Here is a 14,944-nt window from a genome sequence, read left to right on the forward strand (position 1 = left end):
AGTTGCTTGCAGTGAGCAGAGAGGTGGTACTGCTTGCACCTGATAGCCCTAGTAGCAAGCAACTTCCGTGCAACCCCCTCCAGCTGTAGATTAAGTAAGAACCTGCACGGTCTCTAGTGTACTGTGTATGTGGAAGGCACAGGGCGTGCTCTCTACTAACGAAGTTCAGGGAAGCAGCACTGAGGACCAGGAGCTAGTGGTGGTAAGCAGGGAGGTGGCACTGCTTGACGTTAATCAGTACATTTAAATAATGCAGAGGGTTCAATACTACTTGAGGCTTTCATGTGATTTCTGCTGATCAGAGTTCAGATTGCCCGATCCTTTCCTTCAGTAGAGTTCATAGGACCAAATGTAAAGGCTTTTGGATATGTCAGCAGAACTGGAGGAATCCTGGAGCAGCATTTTCTCCAGGAAAGAGAAGTATTTTAGCCCGTTTACTCTATTTGTCCATTCCATAGGTTTGAGCATTGATCTACTTTAACTACTCTCCAAGAGCCCAGGTAGATCGCTCTCAAACAAACCCATACAGGTTTGCTTTAACACCCCCTCCCCAAAAGTATATACTTAGCTCCCCTTCCCCACTGCTCCATTCAGCCCCCAGGAGCACAGAAAATGCCCAAGACTTCCGGGAATGGATGATGACTTACTCCATATGGTGGTTGGGGATTGGTCCAGCACTGTCACATGGAAGCGGAGAGAGTCCTCAAGCTTTGTGTATTCAGATTGCAGCAAATAAACCCAACTGGGGTGAAACGCGGCGGTGGGCATGGCTGAGGACAAGGACCGTGTCGGAACCCAACGATACCGATTAAACTTCATGGTGTATGGTAACCCATGTGAAGGGTGGCTTTGGCCATTGTTTTTTGCTACAACTTGGATTTACGCGGGGCTGTCTTCAAAGACGATACCATGAGGCGCAGGGACGTCAACACCTATCCACTCCAACAATTGGCGAGACCATAATCCGGGCACGTTCTGGTAAGGTTGCTTACGGGAAACAAGGTTGTCCTTTGATGGGTACCTAGAATGTGACAGGATGTTGGAAAATGTTCATCTGATCAGCAGCTGCATCCAATCATGGGGCCACTGCTCAACCGAAGAAAGACAGCTGGCAGACTCTGGTGATACGGAGCATGTGGTTCTTCCTGGGGCCCCTGCACAACCAAAAGGAAGGCAGCCAGCACCCCCTGTTGACGCATAGCATGTGTATCTTCACGGGGCCACTGCACAATCGAATAGACCGCTGGCACCCTCTGGTGACTGGGAGCATGTGTGTCTTCACAGGGCCACTGTACAAATGAAGACAGTCAGCACCCCCGATGACGAAGACAGAGCATGTGTGTCTTCATGGGGCCACTGCACAACTGAAGACAGCCAACATACCCTGATGATGCAGAGCACGTGTGTCTTCACGGGGCTCCTGCACAACCGAAGAGAGATAACCGGCACCCTCTGGTGACACAGCATGTGTGGGCAACTGCACAACCTGGGAGAGACAGCTGGCACCCCCTGATGATGCACAGCATGTGTGTCTTCATGGGGCCACTGCACAACCTAGGAGAGGCAGCCAAAATACCCATTTGACGCAGAGCACGTGTATCTTCACAGGGCCCCTGCACAGACAGCCGACAGCCCCTGTTGACACACAGCATGTGTGTTTTTACTGGGCCCCTGCACAGCATAACAGAGACAGCCGGCACCCCTGATGACACACAGCATGTGTGTTTTCACAGGGCCCCTGCACAGCATAACAGAGACAGCCGGCACCCCTGATGACGCACAGCATGTGTGTTTTCACAGGGCGCCTGCACAACCTAACAGAGACAGCCAGCACCCCCTGATGACGCACAGCATGTGTTTTCACGGGGCCCCTGCCCAACATAACAGAGACAGCTGGCAACCCCTGATGACGCACAGCATGTGTTTTCACGGGGCCCCTGCCCAACATAACAGAGACAGCTGGCAACCCCTGATGACGCACAGCATGTGTTTTCACGGGGCCCCTGCCCAACATAACAGAGACAGCCGGCACCCCCTGATGACGCACAGCATGTGTTTTCACTAGGCCCCTGCAGAACCTAGGAGGGATGCGGCACATGTACTGTAGCGTATCCCCCCAGGATACATGAAGTAGGCATTCCAGGAGGCTGCAGCCACTCTAAACTCCATTCACCATCAGTCTCCACTGTACCTGGCACTTTTGTTGGCCAGCTTGGCCCATTACAAGAAATTGGAAAGTAATGAATCTACTGGCAGGATCAGGGGTTATAATATATACGTACACCATAAGTGTCAAACCAAATAGTGAAAGAATCCAAAACTTGAATTTAATTTAAAAAAAATTTTTTTTTCAATGCGTTTCGTCAGCCAAATTACACCTTCATCAAGGCTCGCCAACTTCGATGGTGCTTCAATGGACTTCCAAAAGGGCCGCCTCCCACCAATAATAAAAGGTTTCTGCAATAAAGCGATACATGGCGGTGTAATAGTGTAAATGGCTGAATGAACAAGTAAAGATCTGCTGGTTGCTTTCACCAATTGGCTTGGCTCTAGTGGTGGTGTAGGTATGATTGGCTCTGGTGGTGGTGGTGTAGGTATGATTGGCTCTGGTGGTGGTGGTGTAGGTATGATTGGCTCTGGTGGTGGTGTAGGTATGATTGGCTCTGGTGGTGGTGGTGGTGTAGGTATGATTGGCTCTGGTGGTGGTGGTGTAGGTATGATTGGCTCTGGTGGTGGTGGTGGTGTAGGTATGATTGGCTCTGGTGGTGGTGGTGTAGGTATGATTGGCTCTGGTGGTGGTGGTGTAGGTATGATAGGCTCTGGTGGTGGTGTAGGTACGATTGGCTCTGGTGGTGGTGGTGTAGGTACGATTTGGCTCTGATGGTGGTGGTGTAGGTATGATTGGCTCTGGTGGTGGTGGTGTAGGTATGATTGGCTCTGGTGGTGGTGGTGTAGGTATGATTGGCTCTGGTGGTGGTGGTGTAGGTACGATTGGCTCTGGTGGTGGTGGTGTAGGTACGATTGGCTCTGGTGGTGGTGGTGTAGGTACGATTTGGCTCTGGTGGTGGTGGTGTAGGTATGATTGGCTCTGGTGGTGGTGGTGTAGGTATGATTGGCTCTGGTGGTGGTGGTGTAGGTATGATTGGCTCTGGTGGTGGTGTAGGTATGATTGAATTCACAGGGCTATCCTTGTTAGCTCCCAGAAGCTGAAGGAAGGTCAGGGAATGGGGTGGATATTTCCTCAGACAGAAGTAAAGAACTGATTGGGAGGGAGGTGAACGGTATTCCACGCCGTAAAACGTTTTGGGTGGAGGTGACGTGACAACACCCATATTAAAATAATTCCCTAACGACGTGCGATTATCCACAGATATGACCAGCTGCCTTGAATATTACAAGACAAACAACATCAGACCGCCGTTCACATACGCCGCTCTCATTCGATGGGTAAGTAGCGTACAGCCGCCAGCTGGTGAGACCCGATTACAAAGTATCACATACAATTCTTTACGTACTTTGTATGTCCGTTTTCTTCAACTGAGCATTTTAGCTAAGCTTTGGTTCACACATGTGCGGGCCCTGCGACCCGCATTTGCGCCGCGGGCATGGCGGCCCATTCATTTGGATGGGCTGCTGTGCCGGCATTTTCCACCATGCACCTTTTTAAAACCGGCCGCTGAAAAATCGCATGGTCTTTTTGACCAAATGATTTTCCTGCAGTTTCCATTTCCCCCCGCAAACGCGTATGGCAGCCCGGCCCGTCTCGTAAAAGCAGCGCGTTTTGGCTCCCGGTGCGGGAACAGATGCGACTGCCACACCTGCAACCAGCCCTCACAGTATGTACCAGGGGCTAAGTTGTCTCTGAAACTGGTTTGTACCGTCTCTTGACAACAATAGCCACAGCGATAGAACTCCTCAGTCTTATAATGTAGTGGTTGAGGCAGCCATTAATTGCACCCTATGGGTGGATGGCAAAGGACAATTTGGTTGGAAGACAAAACGTATATGCATGTGGAAACCATTTAAAGTGTAACTCCACCTTTTTTTTTTAGGTTCCCACCCCCATATACAAAAAAAGAAGAAGGGGGGGGGGCAAGCTTTACTTACCCTCTCCATGCTTCAGTGCTGTCCCCTCCCTCTTCTTCCATCCAGGCACAGCCACAGTCGTGTCCTTGCCCATTTCCGGTGAGTCCCAGCCTCCCATCACAGAGGCAGGACTCCAGCATTTAATGGTGCTCACATATTTTGCTGGCGCCAACATGGCAGCATACTACCACATGTATTCTGCCATAGATTGGTGCCAGGAAAGGAAAATTGCGGTAAGTATTTGATACAATTTTCCGTTACGTGAGCTCTGCTCAGTCCAAGAGGAATGTCTGCCTACCGCCACCAGGGAACGCCCCATGATCTCACCAGACTGGCTAGAAGACAGGAAAGGGTAGGTATCGTTTTTCCAACAAATACACCGTCCATATGGCGCCCCTAGGAGGGTGTTGAGTCATGTAGTCCATTAAAACCTTCATTTATAAAGTCAAGGCCAAAAATCTTGCCCCCCTTGCAGTTCTGTAGGATAATGCAGCACTTCGCCCAGAAAATTGTTGCAATTACAAATGTTTCGGCATTCTCTGACACATTTCACACAAAACCCTAAAAATTGACCGGACAAAAATTATTGGCATCCTCCATGTAATATTTGGTAGCAAACTCCTTGGAAAAAAATAATCGAAATCAATGGCTTCCTGGACCCAACAATGAGATTCTTCCATCTCTCTACTGGAATTTTGGAGCGCTCTTCTTTCTCCAACTGCTCCAGGTCTCTCAGATTGGAAGGGTTCCTTTTCCCAACTGCTGTTCTGAGATGTCTCCACAGGAACTCGATGAGATCTGGACTAATTTCTGGCCAGTTCAGTCCTCTCCAGAGCTTTTTCTGAAACCATTTTGGGGGCTTTTTGACATGTGCTTTGGGTCATTGTCCTGCTGGAAGACATATGACCTCTGACGGAGACCCAACTTTCTGACACTGGGCCCTACATTGCACCTCAGAATTCTTTGGTAGTCTTCAGGTTTCAGGCCATGCACACGCTCAAGACATTCAGTGCCTGAAGCAGCAAAACCACCGAAAAACATCAGCAACCCCCCACCATGTGTGACTAGAGGGACTACATTTTCTTAGAAAGCCTCATTGCTTTTTCTGAAAACAGAATGATGGGCTTTACCAAAAGGCTGGAATTTTGTTTTGGCTGTCCACAGCACATTCTCAGGTAGGTTTTGGCAAAATCCAATCTTGCTTTATGTTTCTGTATCAGCAGTGGGGTCCTCCTGGGTCTCCCCCCAAATTTCTGTGTCAGCAGTGGGGTACTCCTGGGTCTCCCCCCAAATTTCTGTGTCAGCAGTGGGGTCCTCCTGGGTCTCCCCCCATATTTCTGTGTCAGCAGTGGGGTCCTCCTGGATCTCCCACCATATTTCCGTGTCAGCAGTGGGGTCCTCCCACCATATTTCTGTGTCAGCAGTGGGGTCCTCCTGGATCTCCCACCATATTTCTGTGTCAGCAGTGGGGTCCTCCTGGATCTCCTACCATAGCGTCACTTTTCATTCATATGACGTATAGTGCGAGCTGACACAGTTGTACCTTGTGCCTGAAGGTCAGCTTGAATTTTCTGGACGTTGATGGAGGTTCTTTAGCCACCATTCCATTCCAATCCTTCGTTACAATCTTTGATCAAGTTTCCTCTTTCGTCCACATACAGGGAGATTAGCTACAGTGCCATGGGCTGGAAACTTCCTGACAATGTTGCGCACAGTGGACACAGGAACATTAAAAAAAGCTGGAGATGGACTTGTAACCTTGAGATTGTCAATGCTTTTCCACAATGTTTTGCTCTCAATTCCTCAGACAATTCTTTTTCTTTTCTCCATGCGGCACAGAGAGACACCAAACAGAAAGGTGGAGGCCATTTATCACCATTGTAACTGGTTGTCGGTGTGATTTCTATGTTGTCAGCACCTGGTCATGGATACAGGGGAGTTTAATGACAAAATTACAGGAACGTCAGCAAGTCGGAATGCAATTATTTCTTACAATTCTGAGAAGGTGCCATTAACTTTGTCCAGTCCATTTTTGGGGTTTTGCGTGGAATGGGTCAGATTTGGCTTTTTGTTTCTCCACTTTTTGGGTCGTACCGATACAAACCAAAGAAATAAACACGAGAATGCCGAAACATTCGTCATTGCAGCAATTTTCAGGGTGAAGTGTTGCGTTATCTGACAGAAATCCAGGTGGGGGACAAGATTTTTGGCCATGACTGTATAATGGATTTCTAGATTAAAAAAGGTGCACAACTGATTAAAACTTCCCAGACTTTCATCTTCATATGAACCAATGACTACGTAGAGGTACTGCTACAATGTTCGGTTGAAGTTGTGTTGTCTGGCTCCCCCCAGTGGAATGTTGTGGATTTGGACGGTATATGTAATATTTTTTGGGTATTTTTAGGCCATCCAGGAGTCACCACAGAAACAGCTGGCATTAAACGAGATCTATCAGTGGTTCACCAAACGATTTGCGTTCTTCAGGCTCAACAAAGTGACTTGGAAGGTAATGGGGTTCATAAACCGCTTAAGACACACACACACAAAAAAAACCCAAAAAACTATTTCCGGTCAGCTGCAGAATTAAACCAGAACATCCTGAACAAAAATAAATAAATAAAAATAGCCATTGGAGGGGGGGGGGTTGGGGCGCACAATCTAAATGAATGTGCATGGGTAGGGATCGTCATATCAATGGGCATGGGTTGGGATGGGGAACTCCATCTTGAGGTCAGTGGGTGACGAGGCAACTCTATATTTGTGGCCACAGGAGGGGGGCACTCCATATTAATGGCCATGGTCGGAGGGGGCGCACATTCCATATTAATGGCCATGCTGGGGGGGGGGGGGAGAACGACTCTATATCAATAGCCATGTTGGGGGATGGGGAGGGACAACGACTCCATATTAACGGCCAAGGGAACGAGGGGCAACTGGCCATCAAAAGTGGCCAATTCTATATTGATGGACACAGGATGGGGGGAACGACTCTATATCAATGGCCATGTTGGGGGATGGGGGGGGGGGGGGGGGAACGACTCTATATATCAATGGCCATGTTGGGGGATGGACGACTCCATATTAATGGCCAAGAGGAGGAGGGGCAACTGGCCATCAAAAGTGGCCAATTCTATATTGATGGACACAGGATGGGGGGGGGGCACTCCATATTAATGGCAATGGGAGTGGGGCAACTTCATAATATTGGCCATAAAGGGGGGGGGGGGGTCACACTCCATATTAATGGCCACAAAAGTTGCGCACTCTATATTTTAAGGGCCATGGGACTGGGACACTTCAAAATATTGACCACGAGAGGTAGACACTCCATATTAGTGGCCATTGTAGGAGGACAACTACATATGAATGGCCATGGGAGGTGGGCTTCCTCACAGCCTGGAGGGTGTAGGTGGCCTGGCAACAGAGAAAGCTCAGCAAGTGTTGTGTGGAAGAGCTGTGTAAGTCTCAATTGCTGTTTTAGTTCCCAAAGAGTTTTCCATTGTACCTATCCACTCCTATCTACAGCTTTAAGCAATGTATCACAGTCATGGACAGGAGGCCACTAATGTGTCCATTTGGACCACCAATGTCAACTTGCTTTCAGGCTAACTTATGTTTTCTCCTTTGTGTGCCCCCCAGAATGCCGTGCGACACAACCTCAGCCTCCACAAGTGTTTTGTACGAGTGGAAAACATTAAAGGGGCCGTGTGGATGGTGGACGAGCTGGAGTTCCAGCGGAAGAGAGCAGTTCGAGGATCTCGTTGAGCGGCTTTGCTTTTTCTCTGATGTACAGGAATTTCTTTGTATACTAAACATATATAAAAACATTATATAAACTGCTGGAGGGTAAATCCCGATCTGCTAATAAAATGGAACCAGTTATGAGCCTGCCTCTACGAATACGACTTCTTACCCATCGTCAGGAACCATTGCCACCACCAGTGTAAGACATTGAAAAATAAACCGCCCATAAGCCAGTATGAGTTTCCTTTTGTTCTGTTAAATTTGCATTTTTTTAAATATCTGTTCAATGAGAGGAAAAAAAATGTATTTTTATACTCATCATACAATCACTTTCTCGAAGTTCTTTGAAGCCCACATCCTGATCTTCATTTACAAGAAGTGGTCCTGCCCAAGCACTTCTCTGTACACTATGCCTTTGAAGAAGCTTTTGTCAAGAAGTTCACTCGTCTTTTTTGGCCCCTCTACAATGGGAGATTCTGGCCAAAAGAAACAAGGTCCTGGGCTTGCTGGACCAGCACATGCATTAGTCTCCTTTGACCACGGAGTCACTGTCTTGGTGGATTCGCTCTCCTCTCCTGTTCACCTTGCCCAAGCACTTATCTGTACACTATGCCTTTGAAGAGGCTTTTGTCTAGAAGCTTACTAATTTTTTTTAGCACCTCTACAACAGGAGTTTCTGGCCAAGTGGAACAAAGTCCTGGGCTTGCTGGATCGGCACATGCATTACTCACGTTAGACCAAGGAGTCACTGTCTTTGTGGATTTGCGCTCCTCCGGTTTACCTTGCCCAAGCATTTCTCTGTACACTATCCCTTTGAAGAGGCTTTTGTCAAGAAGGTCACTCATCTTTTTGGTACCTCTACAATGGACGATTCTGGCCAAGTGGAACAAGGTCCTTGGCTCACTGGACCGGCACATTTGTTTGCCTTGTCCAACGAAGAAGTCACTGGCTTGGTAGATTCATTCTCCTCTTCTGTTCACCTTGCCCAAGCACTTCTCTGTACACTGTGCTTTTGAAGAACCTTTTGTCTAGAAGCTCACTCGTCTTTTTAGGCTCCTCTACAATGGGATATTCTGGCCAAGAGGAACAAGGTCCTGGGCTTGCTGGACCAGCATATGCATTAGTCTCCTTTGACCAAGGAGTCACTGTCTTGGTGGATTTGCTCTCCTCTCCTGTTCACCTTTCCCAAGCACTTATCTGTACACTATGCCTTTGAAGAGGCTTTTGTCTAGAAGGCCACTCATCTTTTTGGCATCTCTACAACAGGAGATTCTGGCCAAGTGGAACAAGGTCCTGGGCTTGCTTGATCAGCGCATGCATTGGTCTCGTTAGACCAAGAAGTCACTGTTCTGGTGGATTTGCTCTCCTCTCCTGTTCACCTTGCCCAAGCATTTCTCTGTACACTATGCCTTTGAAGAGGCTTTTTTTAAGAAGGTCAGTCATCTCTTTTGGCACCTCTACCACGGACGATTCTTGCCAAGTTGAGCAAGGTCCTGGGCTTGCTGGACCAGCACATTTGTTTGTCTCATCCAACAAAGGAGTCATAATGTCTTGGTGGATTTGCTCTCCTCTCCTGTTCACCTAGCCCAAGCACTTCTCTGTAGGCTATCCCTTTGAAGAGGTTTTTGCCAAGGTCACTCATCTTTTTGGCATCTTTACAACAGGCTCGCTGGACCGGCACATTTGTTCGTCTCTTCCAAAAGGAGGAGTCAATGTCTTTGTGCATTTAGTCTCCTCTCCTGTTTTCCAAGAAGCCGTTTCTCCTCCTCAGTTGGCAAATAATCTCGAAGGATAAGCGATGGGTCACCTATCTGGTCAATATATTTCAGAGGAAACCAATAATTCCCATCAACAGCATGAAGCTCCAGGCGATTTGTGTCTTTCTATCACTATGTAATGCTCTTCTCAAGGGTTGTCCATTAGGGGTCCAGTCGGCCAATGCCACGGACATGGCATACATCAGTCAACAAGGCGGCACCAAGTGCACAGCTGCGGCTCTGGAGTTCTCAAAATCTAAGACTGAGTGGAATGTTTTGTCCCATCAATTTTGGCAGTTCCCACTGGCAAAGTGGACAACTGGTATTCAGACTATACCAGCCGTCAGAGCCTGGAACAAGGAGCATGGCCTCTACACAAGGTGATCTTGATGAATTTGAGGACCTTGAGCCCCTTGGCCAGAATCTCCTGTTGTAAAGGTGCCAAAAAAAGGAGCACCCTTCTTGACAAAAGCATACATAGAAGTGCTTGGGCATAGTGAGCAGGACTTGCACAAAGAGCTGGGTGTTGCAGATGGGAATTTTGGCCACCAGCAGGGACTGCCCCTAGATTGTTGATAACTAGCATCCTTTTCCTGCAGGTGGCATAATAAAACCATTGGTCATGGTCTAAATGTCTGTGTCCTTCAATTAATACAATCCCCCCCCACACCCCAAACACAATCTCAGGGTTGTTCTTCCCGACAGCTCCTTCCATTATTTGCAATTGCGGCAGCTGCAGGGGAGGGGAGAAACCGCTCAACAGTGGCTGGTAAGGCCTGAAGTGGTATCACCACCAATAGGCCCCAATGTCCCATCCGTTGTCGGCGCTCCCTACTCCCCCCTGCAGTGGCTGACACAGGGGAGCTGGATCACATGACCGGACCAGAGTGGCTTGAAAATAGTACATACACCTTTAATAAACAGGATAGTAAACATAGGTAATAAGAAGGGGACAGTTTTAAGACTAGTTAGGGTCATCTTGGAATTCCACTTCCATTGTCGGTGCTCCCTACTCTCCCCCGCAGTGGCTGACACAGGGAAGCTGGATCCTGATAATAGAAGTGGAATTCCAGGATGACCCTAACTAATAAACAGGTTAGTAAGCATAGGTAATAAGAGGGGGACAGTTTTAAGACTGGTTAGGGTCATCCTGGAATTCCACTTTCGTTGTCGGTGCTCCCTACTCTCCCCTGCATTGGCTGACACAGGGCAGCTGGATCCCATAACCGGACCAGAGTGGCTTGAAAATAGTACCTTTAATAAACAGGATAGTAAGCATAGGTAATAAGCGGGGACAGTTTTAAGACTAGGTATAATCATCCTGGAATTCCACTTCCGTTGTCGGTGCTCCCTACTCTCCCCTGCAGTGGCTGAAACAGGGGAGCTGGATCACATGACTGGACCAGAGTGGCTTGAGAATAGTACCGGTAATAAACAGGTTAGTAAGCATAGTTAAGAGGGGACAGTTTTAAGACTAGGTAGGGTCATCCTAGAATTCCACTTCCATTATCAGGATCCAGCTCCCACATGTCAACCACTGCAGAGGAGAGTAGGGAGCACCGACAATGGAAGTGGAATTCCAGGATAACCCTAACTAGTCCTAAAACCGCCCCCTCTTATTACCTATGCTTACTAACCTGTTTATTAAAAAGATGTATGTACTATTTTCAAGCCACTCTGGTCCGGTCATGATGCTCCCTACTCTCCCCTGCAGTGGCTGACACAGGGGAGCTGGATCCCATGACCGGACCAGAGTGGCTTGAAAATAGTACCTTTAATAAAAAACTCTCCCCTCTTATTACCACTTATGCCTACTAACCTGTTTATTAAAAAGGTACTATTTTCAAGCAACTCTAGTCCGGTCATGGGATCCAGCTCCCCTGTGTCAGTCAGTGCCACTGCAGGGGAGAGTAGGGAGCACAGACAACTGAAGTGGAATTCCAGGATGACCCCAACTAGTCTTAAAACTGTACCCTCTTATTACCTATGCTTACTAACCTGTTTATTAAAAGGTACTATTTTCAAGCCACTCTGGTCCGTTCATGTTATCCAGCTCCCCTGTGTCAGCCACTGCAGAGGAGAGTAGGGAGCACCATGACCGGACCAGAGTGGCTTGAAAATAGTACATACATCTTTATTAAACAGGATAGTATGCATAGGTAATAAGAGGGTACAGTTTTAAGACTAGTTAGGGTCATTCTGGAATTCCATTTCCATTGTCGGGATCCAGCTCCCCCGTCTCAGCCACTGCAGGGGAGAGTAGGGAGCTTCGACAATGGAAGTGGAATTCCAGGATGACCCTAACTAGTCTTAAAACTGTCACCTCTTATTACCTATGCTTACTAACCTGTTTATTAAAAGGTACTATTTTCAAGCCACTCTGGTCCGGTCATGGGGTCCAGCTTCCCTGTGTCATCCAGTGCCACTGCAGGGGAGATTACCTATGCTTACTAACCTGTTTATTAAAGATGTACTATCTTCAAGCCACTCTGGTCTGGTCATGGTACTCCCTACTCTCCCCTGCAGTGGCTGACACAGGGGAGCTGGATCCCATGACCGGACCAGAGTGGCTTGAAAATAGTACCTTTAACAAACAGGTTAGTAAGCATAGGTAATCTCCCCTGCAGTGGCACTGGCTGACACAGGGACGCTGGACCCCATGACCGGACCAGAGAGGCTTGAAAATAGTACCTTTAACAAACAGGTTAGTAAGCAGGGACAGTTTTAAGACTAGTTAAGGTCATCTTGGAATTCCACTTCCGTTGTCGGTGCTCCCTACTCTCCCCTGCAGTGGCTGACACAGGGGAGCTGGATCCCATGACCGGACCAGAGTGGCTTGAAATTAGTACCTTTAATAAACAGGTTAGTAAGCGGGGACAGTTTTTAAGACTAGTTAAGGTCATCTTGGAATTCCACTTCCATTGTCGGTGCTCCCTACTCTCCCGTTGTCAGTGCTCCCTACTCTCCCCTGCAGTGGCTGACAAAGGGGAGCTGGATCCCATGACCAAACCAGAGTGGCTTGAAATTAGTACCTTTAACAGGTTAGTAAGCGGGGACAGTTTTAAGACTATTTATAATCATCCTGGAATTCCACTTCCATTGTCGGTGCTCCCGACTCTCCCGTTGTCAGTGCTCCCTACTCTCCCCTGCAGTGGCTGACACAGGGGAGCTGGATCCCATGACCAGACCAGAGTGGCTTGAAATTAGTACCTTTAATAAACAGGTTAGTAAGCGGGGACAGTTTTAAGACTAGTTATAATCATCCTGGAATTCCACTTCCATTGTCGGTGCTCCCTACTTTCCCGTTGTCAGTGCTCCCTACTCTCCCCTGCAGTGGCTGACACAGGGAAGCTGGATCCCATGACCGGACCAGAGTGGCTTGAAAATAGTACACACATCTTTATTAAACAGGTTAGTAAGCATAGGTAGTAAGGAAGGTGGGGGGGGGGGGGCAGTTTTAGGGTTATCCTGGAATGCCACCTTACAGCACACCAAGGGGGTTAACACTGCCCCCTACAGGATGATTGGTTGAACTTTTGTCTTTTCAGCCAGACTATGTAATTGGACTGTAAGCACGAAAACTGGAGGCCACCCTCTAGGGGTCGCAGCCCCTAGAGGGTGGCCTCCAGTTTTCGTGCTTACAATCCGCACATCCTGTAGGGGGCAGTATAACCTATGCTTAGGGAATATCATCAAAATCATACTGTGTCCCTCTATGGACCGAGAGGGTGACCTGCACCTGGTATTAAAAAAAGAAAAAGAAGAAGAGTGAGAAAGCAGCACCATTTCTGAACGAGGAACTGCTCTGCCAAAAGGAAATGCACATACAAGGTGGTCTTGAATCCTTCTTTATAGAAATGTTTACATTTATGAATGTTACAAAATGCTTGTTTTCTTCTGTGTAAAAGCAGTTTGTGTTTAAACTAAAGGCTTCCATCGAGAAAAGAAAAAAAAAAAAAATGGGGGGTAACTCCGATCACCCCCCCCCCCATTACCTGTGAAGACCCTGGGCCCACAGGACTGCTCCCCCGGTGGATGGGACAGGTATGGCAGACAGTCTGCTCCGCACCGCCCTCTGCAGGCTGGACGTTGTATAGCACAGAAACGTGTGCAAACTGGTGAGGAGCGAGAAGCCTCCTTCCGTCCCCTTTATGCATATGGTATTATGGAAAACGCACCGTCTATGTATAGGACTGCCGACCAATCTGCCACGTAGGCCACGGGAACGGGAAAACCGCTGACGTCAAGCGCTCTCGGCCTCCCTCACGCGACCCAGCAACGAAGAATTCTCCTGTTTGATGGCCTTGTAATCTTCCAGGATCTTCTGCAGATTACTCAGCGTCTTCTTAGCCGTCTCCGTTTCTATCTGCGGGGAGAAAAAAAGATCATTCAGCCATATGTCCAACTCATTTACCCTGGAAGCTAGGAGGCGGGCTACCTGAAGCTCCCAGCATGCTCTGCAGCAGCTGAAGAACTGCGTTAACCCCTTTAACACCATCTAGCACAGGGGTAGGCAACCTGAGAGCCGCAGGACTACAAGTTCCATCGTGCCTCTGCAAGTCATAGCTGTAACTGTCAGTTTTGTAATCTTTGCAATGCATCATGGGAAATGTAGTTCCACAACAGCTAGAGAGCCGCAGGTTGCCTACCCCTGGTCTGGTGCGCACGCCGCATATACGCGTTGCTGGGCGGACGGCGTCTGCGCTTACTGCTCCTGGTCCCCGCGAATGATCGGTAGCTGGAGGGATCGGCTACCGATCATGTGACCACCGCGACAGCCAATCTTTCCCGTCTCCCCTGACAGTCAGAACGCCGGGGAAGGCTTGGCGTCAGAAAGTTAAAGTGTTATTGAACCCACAACAGTACAATCAGTCTGTATAGACACAGTAAGGCATGCTGGTTATACTCACTGTGGAACCTAAGGGGTTAATCCTCTGCATTGTGTAAAAAGGCTGTTTGATCCTGTCTTCTCTGATCCTCCCCTTCTACTGTCCCCAATCCATCTGCTGATCGTAGAGCGGAGTCACTCGGCATATGCTCAGTTTAGAGTGTATAGCTAGAGAGATTTTTTTTCCCCCTTTGTCTGGACAGTGCGGATTGGCCCTGTGCTGATCACATGCACCCTCCCAGAGGGGTCAAGGGTTATGCACCCTCCCAGAGGGGTCAAGGGTTATGCACCCTCCCAGAGGGGTCAAGGGTTATGCAGCCTCATAGGACAGTCAGAAAACAACTCCTACAAGCTTTAACCAGTGTTCTGCTGAACACAGATAGAAGTCACAAGACGGCTATATACTGCTGATGAGAAAAGAACATGGAAATGCAATTATTTTAATAAATATAAACTGCTAAATCCC

The 14,944-nt window shown here is 48.2% G+C and overlaps 2 protein-coding genes across 2 annotated transcripts in view; one reads left to right on the forward strand and one right to left on the reverse strand.

The window, feature by feature from the left end:
• The window catches only part of FOXP3 (forkhead box P3), a 70,244-nt gene extending 62,177 nt beyond the window's left edge, over nt 1–8,067 (forward strand). Inside the window, exons 10-12 of the mRNA XM_089679622.1 lie at nt 3,371–3,447; nt 6,494–6,595; nt 7,729–8,067. Of these exons, the coding sequence (XP_089535748.1) occupies nt 3,371–3,447; nt 6,494–6,595; nt 7,729–7,854 (305 nt within the window). The 3' untranslated portion in view covers nt 7,855–8,067. The remainder of the gene's footprint in view (nt 1–3,370; nt 3,448–6,493; nt 6,596–7,728) is intronic.
• A 5,355-nt stretch (nt 8,068–13,422) lies between these two features.
• Nucleotides 13,423–14,944, reverse strand: part of CCDC22 (CCC complex scaffolding subunit CCDC22) — a 32,430-nt gene continuing 30,908 nt past the window's right edge. Inside the window, exon 17 of the mRNA XM_089679614.1 lies at nt 13,423–13,956. Within this exon, the coding sequence (XP_089535740.1) occupies nt 13,834–13,956 (123 nt within the window). The 3' untranslated portion in view covers nt 13,423–13,833. The remainder of the gene's footprint in view (nt 13,957–14,944) is intronic.

Source organism: Staurois parvus, unplaced genomic scaffold (genome assembly GCF_062004578.1).
Source record: "Staurois parvus isolate SC_StPar_1 unplaced genomic scaffold, SC_StPar_1.0 ptg000228l, whole genome shotgun sequence".
NCBI classification, from domain to species: domain Eukaryota; kingdom Metazoa; phylum Chordata; class Amphibia; order Anura; family Ranidae; genus Staurois; species Staurois parvus.